The following is a 16,652-nucleotide window of genomic DNA, read 5'->3' as shown; positions in this document are numbered from 1 at the left end:
GAGGGACGGGGGAGGGCAGGAGAGGGGCCTGGAACAGGCTCCCTCCATTGTGGCCGCTGTGCAGGGCGCCTGCGCAGCCCCATGCTGGAGCGTGCAGTGGGAAACCTGAGCTGCTTGGATGAGCCCCGTGGGCTCGGCAGCAGGACTTGCTCCAGGCTGTCATGGTGAGAAAGGCTCCCTCGCCTTGGCAGCGTGGGCAGCAGGGTCGTGGCTTGTGGCTTGTGCCCTTCCATGAGCCCTGGGCTTTGCTGCTGGACCCCTATCCAGGACTCTGCTCCTTTCCCTAGAGCCCAGCCTTAGCTGAGCAGTTTCCTGGCAGCCCGATTCACGCTGAGGATGCTGTGCAAAGCTGGACCCCGGCAGCTGAGGCAAGGAGGGAAGAGAGGAGGACACAGGCCTCTTTGGGGCGCGGTGGGTGAGCATTTATGGGCTTTGGGAGCAGGGGGGCCCTCGGAGTCTTGATCTTCTGCAGGATCCATGGCCTTAGCTCACCTCTTCCTAACATTACAGGCAAAGGATCAGGCAATTCCCAGAAACAGGTGTATAACATCTCAGGGGCTTGATAGTGCTGTGAGACAGGTGAGACCATGCTAATCCTCTCTCCATCTCTTTCTTAAAGGCTCTCCTCATGCATCTCTCCAGACTCTTTGCACCATCAGGAGGCTGTTCCTGCTGCTTGTGGTCACTGGGCTGCTAGGGGGGACAGCGGCTGGAGCATGGCTCCTAGGTCAGTGTCTTCTCCAGGGTAGCCTCATCCTGCAGCCACAGCCCTGCCACAAAAGTGGCGATGCGAGCTTCTTGGTTGGTGAGCTGTGACTTGGGAGAGGGAGACGTGGCTGTGGTCCCAGCAGCAGGCTGGAGATGCTCATCAGCTCTGCCAGAGGGTAGTGCAGGATCATGTGCATCCTCGGATGCTGCACAGGCTGAGCGCATCTTCTCCCTCTTCTTTGTTTCCTGAAGTGAGATGCCTGAAGAAGCCTCAGCCAGACCATGGCTTCACCCTGCTGCAGGAGCCAGATGCGACCCCAGTGTGCAGTGATGGTGAAGAGGAAGACCCTGTGGTCCAGGGGGCTCACAGCAGAGGTTTACATCTTTGCTTGCTGCTACACAGGATGGGGAGAGAGGAGCAGCATGCAGGACAGTGCCTGCCAGGGCTAGCAAGGACAGAAAATACACTCTTTATTATCAAGTATCTCCTGCTGATCCACGAGCTTCTTTCAACTGCATTTTGTGATTGATTTGCTTTGCTTTTAAGCCCTGCTGTGTTCCCCAGCATTACAACTTTGTTGCATGGAGGGATCCCACAGAAAAGGCAACTCTTGCTGGACTCTCTGCATGTGATAACTCAGCAGAGCTGCCACACAGGCACTGAGAATGTGTGAATAGGTTCTGTAGTTTCTAATCGCTTCAAATAGCTTTTTGCTGGGATATTTTGTTTGGTGCTGGGTTTTTTGTTTGCTTGGTTTCCATTAGATGTGCATCCGCTGTGCTGGATTGTCTTTAATGGCATGGCTTTAGTGTCTTTCAGAATAAACATGGCAAACTCCTTACTGGAAGCACGGGTGGAAGGCCATCCCGGCTGGCTCCTGGCATGCCACGAACACTGGAGTCTCTCCCTGGGCACCCTGCTGTGCCAGCAGCTCGGCTATCTCAGGTGGGCATTGCAGAGGCAGCCACTTCCACCCCTATTCACCCTGGTCCAAGGGGGATGAGCTCAGCAAAGGAGGCTGGGGGGTTAGGCAGGGCTGATGCAGGCCGGAAAGCAGGGCTCAGACTGGCACAGGAACCTGTGAGAGGAGCTGCAGATCTTTCCTGCCAGAGCAGCAGGGCTGTGGGCTGTTGTTCCTATGGCTGCGTTATAACCCTGATCCCCTAGCAGGTCCCCAGCCCTTTCCTGGAACAAATTACTGTTGCTTCTGCAGAATGGCCCATCAGAAAGGAGTGAACCTGACGGATGTCAAGGGGAATGACACACGGGAGTTTGTTCAGGTGAGAGCCCACCAGGAAGGCAGCCTGGAAGACCTGTGGCAGGTCAGGTAAGGGCAGCTCTGGCTGGAGCAGAGTTTGCTGGTGGGGCTGAACCAGACTATAGAAAACTGCCCTGGGGGTGTGCAGGAAGCGACCCCGGTGGGGACTGGGACAGCTGCCCTGGGGCTCCCTTGGGGCACCAGGGATTTTGGTCCCTGTGCACTGTGCCCAGAGGCTTATCCTTATACAGGAGCAGCTGTGAATCAGGTCGAGTTGTGGCTCTGCAGTGCTCAGGTGAGTGGCCCATCCCCTCCTACATTGAGGATCTGGTGCCTGAGCTTTGTCTATTACATGCTCTCCCCATCTCCCTTACAGAGTGTGGGCTGCACCCCAGTGCTGCTCGGGTGGTCGGGGGCGTGGATGTGCCCGCGGGGCGCTGGCCCTGGCAGGTCAGTGTGTACCACGGCTCCCAGCACCGCTGCGGAGGTTCCGTGCTGGCCCAGGAATGGATCATCACAGCAGCTCACTGCGTGCACAGGTACCTCCTTTGCCCAGCCTCGGGGTGCTGAGTGTCCGCTCTTACCCAGGCCTTGGTGCTTGCTGCCCTACAGCAAGAGGCACACGGTGTCTCTGCTCAGTTACAGGCGGTTTCAGACCTCTGCCTGGCTGGTTTTTGCTGGCGTTGTCAACCACGGCTCCATCAAGCAGGAGGACGGGGTATCAGTAAGGAAAATAATTTACCACCCGCTTTATAACGACAACAGCCTTGACTATGACATTGCTCTGATGAAGCTCCAAGTCCCCTTGAATTTCTCAGGTAACGGGCTGCCGTGATGCTGGTGTGTCCTTCTGCCACCTGTGGGGTTGTCTGGTTTATCCCACAAGTAAGAGATAGCCAAACCCCAGCCTCCTCTGAATGTGCCATTTCAGAGCAGCCCAGTTGGGGTACCCAGCCTGCCACCTGGGAGGCAGAATGCACAGCAGCATGGTGTTCAACTGTGCCAGAGCTGTGAATCACTGGGAAGGTGGCTCTGGGAGCTGGTCTGGGAGCCTTTCACTTCATGTGCCGGACTGACAGCTCCACAGCCTCTCTCTGTGTCCCTGCTCAGCACAGCATGAAGCTGTCCCCACTGGCCTGGCACTTACCTTGTCACCTTCTCAGCAGATGCCATCCGTGCTGTGTGTCTGCCACCCTCACACCGGGACCTCTTCCAGGGCACGCAGTGCTGGGTCTCTGGCTGGGGTTATACCAGACCAGGCCAAGGTAAGCTCCCATCTTATTCCCACTGCTCAGAGGCTTTCCCCTTGCTCCCCACTGTCCCTGTCCTTCCCCTTCCATGCCGCATGTAATCTTGCAAATGGCACTTCCTGCCTTCATCCCACCCTTGCTCCAGCAGCTCTGCACCCCACAGCCATATCTCAGGGCCAGGGGGGCTGACTGCTTTTAAACCCATGAAGTTTAAATCCCATCTTTCCCATCTGATAGATAGAGCCCCTCCTGCTCCCTGCAGGTGGAGTTTCCCTCTTGTCTTCTCTTTCTCCCTCTCCAGCCCAGGTTGCCAAGACCCTGAAGGAAGCACTTGTTCCATTGATTGGTACCAAGAAGTGCAATAGCTCATGCATGTACGCAGGCGAGCTCACTGCCAGGATGCTGTGTGCTGGCTATCTGCATGGGAGCGTAGATGCGTGCCAGGTAACAGGAGGGAGCAAATGATGCATGCGAGGTTTGCATAGCGGGTGTGGAAAGGATGTATATGTTGTGTGTCTCCAGTAAGTGCTGGGATTTGTGGCAATAGCTTGCAGGAAGCAGTCTTGAGTGCGGTGCAGCGTGGAGCCCGCAGTGCTCTGATCCACTGATGTCAGGCTGAGATTTAACTTATCTTTCTAGAAGGAAAATGGGAACCTTGCAGGGAGGCCAAGCACTACTTGTACCTGCACCTCAGCTTGCTGCATGGCTGATGAACAAAGCCATCTGGGAGAAGCCAGCCTGATCTGCACCCCAGCTGCCAGGAGGCAGAGCTGCTTCCTTAGTCCTTGCTTTGTCTGCAGGGTGACAGCGGGGGCCCCCTCGTTTGCCAGGATGAATTCGCGTGGCGCTTGGTGGGCATTGTGAGCTGGGGCCAGGGCTGTGCGGAACCCAACTACCCTGGGGTCTACACCAATGTGGCTCAGCTTCTGCCGTGGATTCATCACATCACTGAGGTAAGCTGGAGCAAGCAAAGGTATGTTCAGCCATGTGGGCTGCAAAGACAAACCCCAATGCAAGCATCCAATTCTAACTCTTCCCCTGCGCTCACGCTTAATGCATGAACCTCTAGGACAACCTCTTTTATGGTAGTGATTCTTTTCTCCTCCATTTTTTGACTAGGTGTACTAGAAACAAGGCATGGAAGAGACTTCACAGAGCAACCTTACCTTTTCCATGTAGCAAGCGGAGAATGGTCCATGGCTAATTTATCCTGTTACTATACCCGAAGGGAATCCCCAGATATACCACCAGCAAAAGCTCTCAGTATAAACAGTTTATTAAAGAAAATAGCAAATTACATTTCTATGAACAATCCACATGAGACAAGTGTTGTTTTTCAAAAGATGTGGGGGTTTTTGGATTGCTGGGTGTAAAGGGGCAGGGATCCCACGAGACGTAAGTGCTCTGGGAACACTTTCAGCCTTTAGATAAATTACTTGGAGGAGAAGAAAAGAAAAAGCTCAAGTTCTAAGTAGCAGTCAGGTTTTGCTTCAGTATCTCCCTTCCTTGCTGCTTTCAGTCTGTCTGCCACTTGACTGTATTTGTTCCCTCTCTGTGCCAGGTAAAGCCAGGAACAGGAGGGTCTCCTGGCCATGGCTGTGCCTGGCACATCCAGCAGGCAGAAGGGCCATTCATTCTGCAATGGCTTAGTGCAATGTGGAAGGCAGCTGTGAGCCAGGTCCTGCACAAATGCTTGCAAATGTGAACCAAAGTCAGACAAGAGTGCGAATGAAAAGGATGCAACAGTAGGGAACAGATTAAAACATTAAGCTCTGTGACGAGAACTTTCATAAGTGGGTTGTAAGCACTATACAGTAGGAAACACTTTGTTTGTGTGCAGCAACTGTCCCATCTTGGCCTCCAGGCTATGTCTTAATGAATGCTCTTGGTGAGTTTTTGAACTAATAGAAATGTACCTTTCTCGGTCTTAAACACAGCCTTTTGTAACTTGAAAGATGATGCTATGAGTGCACACTTCACTCCCTTTTCATGTTCATTTACAGTTCTCTATTCTTAAACGACTATGTACTACCTGAAACACAACAGCTGCCAGACCTGCCTAGTTCATACACAACAGAAAGGTAAGGGAAGGCGCTGAACTGGCTTCTGCAGTTGGTAAAGTGAGATAGAAAAATTCTCAGTCCGCTTTAAGACATTTTCCATGAGGAATTCTGCCACTTGTGCAAAACCCTGTGGCTTGATAAACTGTTCACTCAGAACAGGATCTCCTCTCCCCCACCTCCCCCTACTTTTCCACTCCTGAGGCCTGCTCTTCAGAGAAACCTGAGGTGGGAAAGAGCAAAGTTTGGCACTTTAGCATTGTGTGGGTTTCATATGTAACTTGCAGGGACAGAAGAGGTAAGACACAAAGGGGCTCCTGCCCCCGATGTAAAACTGCATAGATAAGATTCACTATTGAGAAATAAAAATCCTTCTACAAGGCCCTTAAGCAAGCAAGCTTGAGATGATATTACACAGTGCCTTGCATGCAAGGCCCATCTGCCAGCAGTACCTGATCTCACAAAGAGATGTCGGATACAAGAGTTATTTCCCTACGCTGTGCTTAATAGGAAGATGAAATCCGAGAGAATGGAAACTGGTGAACATCACACAGAGCAGCTCTTCTTCACCACGGACCACAGACCCACCAGTGCATGAAGCAAAACTTGGATCTGGGCAGAACACCTCTGGGGATCACGGCACGAGATTGAACCTTCAAGGCCAAACTTTGTCTGCCTGGCAGATGGAGCATAAGAAGTTAATGCCCCTGTCTTACCCACCTTTGTTCTGGTCCCAGATGCACAGAGCCATCCTCTCTGCCCCACAGACACTGAGCTAGAAAATGCTCAAGTCAAGCCCCCAGGGAAGCACTTAACCTAATCCTAATTTTTTTTTTTTTATACCAGTACAAATAAGAACGGTCCAATCCAGAAAGTACTTGAAGACTCAGTTTCCTCTTGCTTTATCAGAAGCTGCAACGTGTAGGAGTAAAGGCAGAGTTATTTAATTTTGGCCAGTGCTGCTGCTCTCCTTTCTGTGTTCTGGAACAAGGCTCGGATCAGACTCTTCACTTCAGCTGCTGAGAATTCAGCTGCAAGAGGTCCCTTCCCATCCGCCCACCTACGTGGGAGAGAAAGAGCTTTATTTAACCAAACTGCACAGAAATGTCACGTTAAAACAAGCCTCCTGAGCACCCATTACAGTGGTAAGTCTGAAGGTAAAACCCACCCAGTTGGCAGCCTATTAGCTCTATGCAACTTGAGCCCAGAATTGTTTAGTGGGGTATATAAAGCAACAGTCTGTGGGGTGAGTTTTGCACTTGTTACAAACTGTACCTTTTCCTTTTCCAAAATAAGCCCAAAGCCTGTCCACAAACCTCCTTTTCATCTCCTAAACAACAGGAGAAATAAGAGTGGTTTATGCCCAGGTGAAAATAGAGTTGGGGACTTTGCTGCTGTTGGAACCATGTTAGACACCAATGAGGAGGGCAGAGGAAAGCAACTGCTTTCCCTGTGGCTGGTACCTTTTTCAGCTGAGCCTGCTGAGGACAGTATATTTTCTGGCCATTCAGCTGTATGCATAAGGCAGCTATGAATAGGGAATGTCTGGCTTCTGACAACTCATGCCAACTGAAGTAATAGATGTAATTATGCAAATCCTCATGTATAATTCACATAAATCCCCCTTGTAAGTTAAAAGGAGCAAGAAACAGCATCGAAAAACCAGAGGCCAATCAAGTGGAATGACTGCAGCAGCAAGGCACAGCTAACATCAAAAGCAGCAGGCAAAATGCCAGGCTGCTTACTGTGAAACACTTCTCAGTTTGGAGAAGCCCAAGGGGATGCACAATCACTCTCATGCCACTTGTTTTTTACCGTTGCCTTTTCCTTGCAGGAAGTGGCCGAATATATGAGCAAGCTTGAAATGGACAATAACTGCTGCGGGGGCTCTTTCTTGGCTGTGTGTTTATCTGGTCCTTATTAACAGTAATTGCCTTTCACCTGAACAGAGTCCCCTGAGTTTAGTGCCCTGCTGATGTCTGACATCTTCCCAGCTGCCTTGTATTGGGGTGACGAGCTAACTGGAAAGGAACAAAGGAAGACACCTACTGATCTACAATTTCTTGGAGGTTGGCTTGCAAGATGATCATCAGCTCTTTGAATGTCATCCACTTCTGCACGTAGACTGGAACTTCCTCTTGGTACTTCTTATTTTTGTCATCTTCAGGTAATGGGGTGAAAACTTGGGGTCCTTCCTCCACCATGGTCCTACAGAGGGAGTACAACCTATCTGCATCTTCTGCAGAGATATCCTAGAATAGATGTTAACAGGGGAGCAGTTAGGTGTTTTCTGGAGTGCCAAGAAATGAGTGAAATGAAAAAAGGTGCCTGTGAAGGTGAAAGCAGGGGCTTCCATCACGTTTACTATTCTCAGGCTAACTTATCTCACAAGTAGCTATCTCAGCAAGCTCTCAGTGTCTGCCTCAGAACAAAGGCTGTGCTTCTAAGCAGCACATCTTGGTGCACGAGCAAGCAGTTCACTGTGAAGCAGAGGTGTTGTGATGAAGGTCTGAAGAGTTCACAAGGAAACAGCTCAGGCATTGCCAGCCCAGTGGTGAAAGCCAAGCTTTCTGGCAGGCACAGCCTGAGCAAGTTTCTGTAAACTAGTTGTTAAGGGAAAAGAGGACTTACTGGCCTAATGCAGTAGGAAGGCTGTTTACATGTAGACTACAACTAGAACAGATGCACTAATGTATTTCTAACATTTGCTGTGAAAACATACTTTAATTAAGAAATGCAATAGAATAGTTGTGCTCAATCCAAGGTAACCTGACAATCACCTAAACACACTACTGGGAGTCAGGTGGAGATTTAGACAGATAGTAATTGCAATTTGAAATGCCACAGGTATCTCAGCATCTAGTGCCTAGATAGGACGGAGGCATTTATTAGAGATGGACAGAGTGAATGGAAGGGGTTTGAGACAACACTTAGCTCCTGTGCCCTGAAAATAGTAAAAGAGATACAGTCACAGAAATGTTTCTAGAGGAATGACACCTAAATCCAAACCAAGAGAAAAATCACAGCCACTTTCCTGACTCTCCCCTTGACCAGACAGTCATGGGATCTCTGTAAGAGGTCTCATCTGGATGGGAGTTTTTGGTATCTTGAACATATCTGAGAGACAGGGCGGCAATTATAAGTTCTGTGAAAGACGACTGCTCCTGGGAACTCCTGCTTTTGGCAAGAACTTCTAGAGGCTACAAATGCAGTTACCTCTAGGGCAGTGATCCTAGTGACAATCTCTGTGAGAGCTGTGTTCAGCAGAGTCCCCATAGCCTTGCAGTACACGTTCACTGGGAGGACATCTTGCCAGACTTTTCCCAGTCTTTTCAGCTGATGTAATACCTGGAAGATAACAGCTCTGTGTTACCTACGTGTTATCAACAGAACTCTGAGAGGTATCAAATGATAAGGTGATTACATATGGTCAGTCTGAAAGAAGCCAAAGGCAATGAAGTGTGCAGCTATCACATGGAACAGACATTCCTGGGGAAGGGAATGCAACGTTCTCAGTTTGCATTAAGGTTTATCAAAAGTGGAGTAGATCTTTTCATTGAAAATTATAGATGGACTATAAACAGAAGTTCAAGATTAAGCAGCTTTTCTTTTCAACTTGGAGCCAGAGGGACTGAACTTGGCTCCAACTTTACAGCCCCGGGCACAAAATATCACGCCAGAAAACTGTTTAGAGAAGTGCACAGTTCTCAGGACTGAGATTACAAACTCTGCCTTCCCAAGGACAACACCTACAGCCAATGGGATACTTGGCTCTGACTGCCTCACTTACCTGCCTTATTGCTTTATTAGCTGCACAGTAATTTTCCTCATCATCCATATTAGAAAAATTCCTGGCACTTGACAGCCTCTCCAGGATTTCTCCTTTTTGCACTCGCATCTGGGCCAGAAAACACTCCATCCCTTTAGAAGCAAAAACAAGCACAGAGAAGCAATTAAGCACTCAATAAACACCTCGCTGGATAATCAAGTTCTTGGAACTATGTGCTACACAAGAAGAGCTGGGTGTCAAAGAGGCAAGCCTGAAGCAGCCACACTGTTTCGAGTTGCAATGCTCTGACAAGACTTCCCAATCCAGAAAATGTCCTTGCTACTTGTCCAAAACCCTTAAATGACAATCCACTGCTCGAGTCAGTAGCCGCAGTTACATGAAATCATTCAGCAGCAAACACCAGGATCAATCACCACATCATCCATCAACAGATTTCAATAGTGAAAGGTAAAATTACCAAGTCTCCTAAAACCAGGCACCATGTCTACAAAAGTAGCTGCTCCGTCACACAAGATGTTAGTCAGGCGGTATCGGAACTGGTGTCCCAGGGTGAGCAGGTGATGAGCAATATACATGCAGTTGTTGTGGTGAATAGCTGCCAGCTGGGGTAATTTCTGGAGGTTCTCCCTGTCCCAGCAAGGAGGCAGAGAAAAGGAAGAAATGTATTTATTTAGATATAGCTCTGTTAAAAACCTGTCATGCCTATGCTGGAGAAACTCCTGGTCTGTCTCAGATGCTGCAAGTAACTGTGGGCAATGCCTGATAACGAGACCAGCTGGAATAGAAGCATTTAAGAGTTTCATGACTAGTGAAATGGCAGTTTGGCATCTGAACCATGTGTTATATGCTCATTGTTTCTAGCAGCAGATTTTCAAACAGGAACATACTTTGTTATAGCAAAGTTCTGCTGAGAAAAAGAGAGCTAAGTCCCTTTCGGTAATCACCCCAGTGGTTTCTTACAGCAATGTATCACTTGCAATCTTCACTGCTGTCCTTTCTTTTACAGGGAAAACATCATGAAAAATCTGTGCATCACACCTCGTGTCAAATCAAACTGCCTAGAATCAATCACAACTGTTTTAAGAACTGCAGTCTATCTCCTTGGCCACAGGACTGCCAGCTCCAAAACTCTCAAGCACCTATTTCACAGCAGGTAGGATTTACAAATAGATGAAGAGTACTAACTTCTTGCTGCTGGAGGAAGCCCTTACTAATCTGGGGACAAGTGGGGCTGTTTCAATAGCACTATTCTCTCTCCAAAACAGACACACACAGGCACTTACTTGTGGTATGTTGGCACTACATCATAGAACAGCTGGAATATATTCCGTACAGAATAGAAAAGCTGTATGCAGCTACAAGGCAAATAAGGTTCACGTTAGTTTGTCAGTGGAATTAACATGTGGTACACAAGTGACCCTCAACCTTTTCCAAAACAAGGTTTTGTTAGTAGTGAAGTACTGGCACAAAGAATAGATTGTCAGGACCAACTACAGCAATGTCAACAAAGGCAGCACTCTGGATAATTCACAAAGGCTGTGATGACCTTGTAAGTTCAGTGAGGAAAAGACAAGTTTCAGACCACATGTCAGAAGGGAGATATATGAAACCCTAGGAACAAAGGGGACAGTGTCTCTTCCCCACCAAGTGTGGGTTAAGAGTCATGCCATGGTACACTGAAGGGCATTCAGTATCTAGGCAACTCTCCTCCTCCAGGGTTGTGGTCTCCAGTTTTTAAAGCAGACTGTATGTGGTCCATTGTTTTCTCTGAAGAGCCCTGACAGATGCAGAGCTGGAGCAAAAGCAAGCAGGAAGTCCTCTGAGAATGGGTGCCATCTTTATCATTTCATGGTTTTGACTTTTCTAAACAACTGACAGTTAACATACAACAAAACACTGAAGCAAATGCTATGGCAGTATTTTTCCCAACTAAAAGACTAGGGAGTCTGCCACATTTTCACTGATTTAATAGCTAAAATACAGTGAAGCGTAGCTGAGTGTTCCCTGGAAACAGTCCAAAAGGCTGCTTAACCTGAGTATTGCAGGGAACCCTGTCTGCAGCTGTTCAGGGATGCACCCCCCAGCCAAAACAGAGTAGCTTAAATAACTGATTCTAATTTGAAGGTATCTTTTGTTCAAGTTCTTTTAATCCAGTAACAGATGCTTGGTGTTGCCAAAGGCAGTAAGAATGTGACCCGGAAGAGTTATTTGCTGATACAGAATTCTTACCACGGATCTGTGCTGGAAGTAGCCTCCAACAGTGTCTGATAAGCCAACTCCATCAGTTTCTCCACTGAGGAACTGATGCGGCATGTGGGCAGAGAAAATGTGTACTGGCTCAGTTTAGTCTTACTCTCCAAATTCACCATGTCGTTGTGCAGAAGTTCAGAAGCTTTTGGCATTTTTGAGTGATCTCCTGCCCTGGGATCAGGAAGCTTTGGTAGGGTTACACAGGAATCAGGTGTGATCTAAGGGAAGGTGAGAGGTGTAATATCATTTAGAGCCACAGAAAGGAGACTGCAAGACTACAAAACATTGAATGACAGAAATTTAAGACTCGAGATAAACACAAAGGTGCAGAAGTCCCCTAAGACTGCTCAAAGTCTCCTGGCTTATGAATGACACAGCAGGCCACAAAACAGTCCACGTCCTGTTGCATGCCTAGAATCAACTCTGTAAGTAATCTTCTATAATTTCTTATGCTTATTACACTAGCCAGCAAAGCCTATGCAAGCAAACTTCTAATATTTTAAGAAACATCCTGTTTGTCAAGATCCCTGAAGAATCAAAAGTATCTGGTGTGTGCCACAAACCCCCTCCTATTTGACTGTTCTAGACAAGCCTTCTTCAACAGCTTTTTTTTTCCACATAAAGTGTACTGCATCAACAGTCACCTTTACAGTATTGTGTATTTCTGAGGTCATCAGGTTCCTGGCTGCCACAATCACATCCTGGCACTTCTTGTTAGCAAAGTGGGAGTTGACATTACGGGCATACTTCAGTAAATCAGTCGTGTCTCCTTTCAAAAACTGCATGTTCTTCAAGGCTTTTTCAAATTCCTCTGTGGCTTTAATCACCTGAGAAGAGCAGACACGTATTCCAAATTACAGTATCACAGTATGTTAGAGATTGGAAGGGACCTCGAAAGATCATCTAGTCCAATCCCCCTGCCGGAGCAGGAACACCTAGATAATGTTACACAGGAATGCGTCCAGGCGGGTTTTGAATGTCTCCAGGGAAGGAGACTCCACAACCTCCCTGGGCAGCCTCTTCCAGTGTTCCGTCACCCTCACTGAGAAGAAGTTTCTGCTCAAGTTTAAGTGGAACCTCTTGTGTTCCAGTTTGTACCCATTACCCCTTGTCCTATCATTGTTTGCCACTGAGTAGAGCCTGGCTCCATCCTCGTGACACTCCCCCTTTATATATTTATAGACACTTATAAGGTCACCCCTCAGTCTCCTCTTCTGTAAACTATAGAGACCCAGCTCCCTCAGTCTTTCCTCATAAGGGAGATGTTCCACTCCCCTAATCATCTTCGTCGCTCTGCGCTGGACTCTCTCCAGCAGCTCCCTGTCCTTCTTGAACTGAGGGGCCCAGAACTGGACACAATACTCCAGATGCGGTCTCACCAGGGCAGAGTAGCGGGGAAGGAGGACCTCTCTCGACCTAATTAACATAGCTTTCTAAAACCAAAGATCAAAATCAAAGTTGGGTATAAACTCTTTCACTTGGCTGAAAGCAATGGATGAAACTAGGTTTCAGAGGGCACTAATGACCCAACAGCTTTTTAGCAATCCTTTGGAAAAAGCTGGCAACCTGGCATTTCCTGCCAGGAAACTGCGTGGATCTGAAACAATCTTGAGACCTACCTCTATATACTGCTCTAGTTTGCTGCTATTGGTTGGGATTGAATTCACCAGACAGTTCTGAATGAGGCAGTCTGACAGTTCTTCCCATATCAAGTCACCTAGCAGTTCTGCCAGTGTAATTCCACAACCCTTTTTATCTTCCACAGGCTGCTCAAGAGGCACATCTGAATTCAAGAGAACAGAAAGGGATGTTAATACACCGGCTTCCTGGACCAGACCCTTTACCAGTTCATTTGATCCCCCCTGTCAGAACAGCATTCATCAACTGCTCCATAGTCTTACACTGGAGGTAAGCTCTTGTGCTGGGTCTGTGGAACCACCCACCTGCCCAAAAGACACCTGAATTTGTGTGAACTGAGCCTGCTTTCCAGTGTGTTTGTTTCATGAAATGCTAGCAAAGCCCAGGCCAGTTTCTAGCCAATGTGACCAGCTCAAGGTGCCAAGCTGTCCAAGAGCACAGCATAACAAGGTAACATTAAAAGTTGCTTAGATGCTTAGACCTTATCATAATGCAATATACTTAACAACCAGACACTGATCTCAGTCTAATCCCGAAAGGCAGAAACTACCTACTCAGCAGGTATTTGTGGAGAACTTCAAAAATCAGCCTGATCTTGTCAAAAACCTCCATAGGAGAGGAATGATCCAAGCTAGGTTCCTCAGACTTAAAACGTAGGATGAACACGTCGGACTGTTCCTCTGTGCATGGCTGAAGAGACGGGTATAAAATCAGAGGCTTGAGGATGTGTTTCAGCAACAGCTGGCCTGAGAAATAAAAAACCAAGATGTTTTCCAACAGCAGAAGGCAGGCAGTTTGCTCCAGTGAGGCCAAACCCTAATTGCTTTGGATGCAGAGACTCTTTGCATGGTGTGGGAGAAACACTCTCTTGATTAGCTGTACTGGGGAACAGCAAATGAAGTAAAATGCTGGCTTTGGTTTCACTAGGACTTTGATATCCTTCATACAAGTCTGAACTCACACCTACTGGACTGTTTTATAGCTATATTCATCTGGATCCACAGTCTGTCTTACCAAAGATTTTAAGCTTGGTGTGCAGTTCTCCCAGGACAGCAAACGCCTGCAGCACAGAAGCAACGGGGGGGCCAGCAATCTCCTCCTCTTTTGATGACACCGTGTGTAAGTGCAATTCTGAATGCACCACTGACTCCAGGCTGCTGCCTTCTAAAGAAAAACAATCATCATCTTACTGTCAAGAGCGGGGCCAGTGATACCGCACTGAAACAGAGAAGCTACTGCATTCCTCTGGTGGCAGCTAAAGCAATACTGTACTTCTCCCCATTTCCTGCTTGTAAAAGAGCATCAGAAGAGGGTAGAGAGTCCCTTGTGTAACAGTGCAGGACAATAGAATGAGAATCAATCTTACAATGATTCAGGTTTCTCATTTCGGTCACCTTGCAACTGAATGACGTTTAGTGACAATCACTTTCTTTCTTCTTCCCATTTCAAGTCAAAGGCAAAGGTTTTTCTCCTTTACAGAGGAAAAGCTTGTACTTCAATGAAGACAGCAATGTACAAACTTGCGCATTTCTTACAATTAGTTTCTGATCTCTGCTTCAATGTTTCTAAGAAATGTGACAGATGAGGCGGATAATTCTTCAAAACTCTGTTTAAAATCTGTGGGCTATATTGGACTGGCTCTGGTAACACCTAAATGCTCCAGGAGTGATAGCCAAAGAACACTGGCACTCATCACTCACACTCGTTAGTTTATATGAATGGCAGAACCAACCTTAGTCCAACAGCATTAACTGTATTTTCTATGTTGTTGTAGGTGCTTGAAACCAGGCATTTCAAACAGCAAAGCAAAGAAAGTGGAAATGTGCTAGAACTGCGAGTACCTTTTGAAGGAGGAAGCTTCCATACAGCCAATTTCTGCCACTCTTCTCCCAGATGATAGAGCATGTTCTGAGTCTGCACTGTGAGCTCAGTGCTTAGCGCCTTCAGGATCTTCAGCTCAAAGCCCTTGCGGGATTCCAGCAATCTGAGGTTGCTTTGTGCCTGGTGGTAAACGCCAAACACGAAACACAGGTAAGTGTTGCCTCTGCTATTGAACAGCATCTTGTGAAACACACTGAGAGTATGGATGAACAATACTGTCATATGCTTCTGAAGGCATTATTACCGTTTCCAGGTGCTGAGCTGCTGCAACGTACTTCTTTTCCAGCAGGGCAGTATTGTAGTCTTTAATAGCAACATCAAACTGCAACAAGCAAATAGAGCCAATGTCACTGTGTAGCTGCTATTAGACTGCAATTTTTTAAACAGCGTGGCTAGAAGCAGGGGAGCTATAGACAGTGTTTCGGGAGAGAGCCCAGGGTAATGCCACAGACTGAGTGAGGAGCACAGAGGATGCCTCCCCAGCCCTTCCTCACCTCCTGCAGCTTTTTCAGGATGCTCAGAACCAGCGTGTCTTGCTCCAGCTGCTGCTTCAGCTCAGTAAACTCGGCAACGGCAACGTTCAGATCTCGCTGAACCTGAAACAAACTGTAGTTTGTTATTGAACTACAAACTGTAGTCCATTTACAGCAAGCAAAAGTTATCAGACACTTTTCCCCTTTAACATGACAACACCATGAGTTTTAAAGTATTTCTGTTAATAGAATAACCTGGTGAGGAGGAAGAAGGCTCCATCCGTTTTTTCCTTATCTTCTGCAAACACTTTTAAGCTAGTTTTATCTTTTAATACGTTACAGGTTTTATAAGGCACTGGAAGGAAATTTAGTGTCAAAAGGCAGTCAAGAGGACTTCAGTGCTCCTTTAACACAGTTATTTAAAAGGCAAGAATGCTTGAACTGAGCCAAAAGTTAATTCTCAATTAACGCAGCACCTAGGACCAAGGCTGGGCTGACCCATGACAGCATCCCACTGTACTGCAGTACCCAAGGGTGACCCTCCTCTTTCGGAAGGAGACGTGTGCCGCACCTTTCCAGCTGTACAAGGGAACGCGGCCAATCCCTTCATGACAGCTGCCTTACACACCCCAGTGTGACACACACCTCTGCAGGTGGCATCTAAGGGCACCGTCAGCAGTGGCATCATCCAGGCCACCCAAGGTGTGTGTATGGGGGGGGGGGGGGGGAAGTGTGCCCGGGTTTGGGCTGAAAGGGAGCGGCCTCTGCGCAAGGCCCGCGCCGTCACCTCGCTCTCGATGCCCGCCTTCAGCAGGTCGATGCTGCTGCACAGCCCCTCCACCTGCGCCGCCAGCCCCTCGGCGCTCTGCGCGCTGGGCAGGAACTCGTTGTACTTCTTGTTGATCACGTTGCACACCTCACCCTAGGGAACAAGGCGCGTTGGGGCCCCGCCGCTCCCGGCCGGCAGCAGCCACAGCCCGGCGCCCCCCGCTGTCCCCGCAGCCCTCCCCCTTCCGCCCCCGGCCCTGCCTTCAGCTCCTCCACGCGGCGGGACAGCCGCCCGATGCGGGTGCCCAGGTCCTCCTTGTCCAGGCGGCCCGAGTGCGCCAGCACGTCCGCCACCAGCGAGCCCGCCGGCGCCGCCATGCTCCCGCGCCCGCAGCGCCACGGGGCGGTGCCGGCGCTACGGCGGCCGGTGAGCGACAGACTTGAGCGGGGAGTTTCTCGCTCCTGCTGGGGACCGCGGGGATGGGGCGGGATGCAGGGATGATGTGGGCTCCCCGGCTGCTGCGGGGTGCCGTGGCTGCAGGGACGCCCTTGGCTGCTGGGGTCCGTGGCAGCGT

The 16,652-nt window shown here is 48.6% G+C and overlaps 2 protein-coding genes across 2 annotated transcripts; one reads left to right on the top strand and one right to left on the bottom strand.

Moving 5' to 3' along the window:
• The first annotated feature begins 292 nt into the window (after positions 1–292).
• Positions 293–4,345, top strand: TMPRSS5 (transmembrane serine protease 5). The gene is made up of 12 exons (XM_061478049.1): positions 293–411; positions 620–727; positions 961–1,083; positions 1,519–1,654; positions 1,923–2,036; positions 2,219–2,262; positions 2,344–2,506; positions 2,607–2,785; positions 3,134–3,232; positions 3,519–3,661; positions 4,018–4,170; positions 4,337–4,345. Exons 4-12 carry the CDS (start codon positions 1,536–1,538, stop codon positions 4,343–4,345), a joined length of 1,023 nt encoding a protein of 340 aa, XP_061334033.1. The 5' UTR covers positions 293–411; positions 620–727; positions 961–1,083; positions 1,519–1,535.
• Positions 4,346–4,477: 132 nt separating this feature from the next.
• On the bottom strand, positions 4,478–16,470 carry ZW10 (zw10 kinetochore protein). The gene is made up of 16 exons (XM_061478206.1): positions 16,339–16,470; positions 16,097–16,231; positions 15,331–15,432; positions 15,081–15,158; positions 14,797–14,956; positions 13,970–14,119; positions 13,510–13,701; positions 12,937–13,100; positions 11,962–12,144; positions 11,297–11,535; positions 10,351–10,422; positions 9,525–9,694; positions 9,068–9,198; positions 8,494–8,625; positions 7,327–7,529; positions 4,478–6,337 (listed from the first exon to the last, which is right to left on the bottom strand). The coding sequence occupies exons 1-16, from the start codon at positions 16,453–16,455 to the stop codon at positions 6,217–6,219; spliced, it is 2,349 nt and encodes a 782-aa protein (XP_061334190.1). The 5' UTR covers positions 16,456–16,470; the 3' UTR covers positions 4,478–6,216.
• Positions 16,471–16,652: the final 182 nt, after the last annotated feature.

This window comes from Pezoporus flaviventris, unplaced genomic scaffold (assembly GCF_033815535.1).
Source record: "Pezoporus flaviventris isolate CSIRO_AGI_PZ_B2104156 unplaced genomic scaffold, CSIRO_AGI_Pfla_v1 ptg000113l, whole genome shotgun sequence".
Lineage (NCBI taxonomy): Eukaryota > Metazoa > Chordata > Aves > Psittaciformes > Psittacidae > Pezoporus > Pezoporus flaviventris.
The sequence above is the reverse complement of the archived record's forward strand: the minus strand, read 5'-3'. Positions and strand labels throughout refer to the sequence as shown.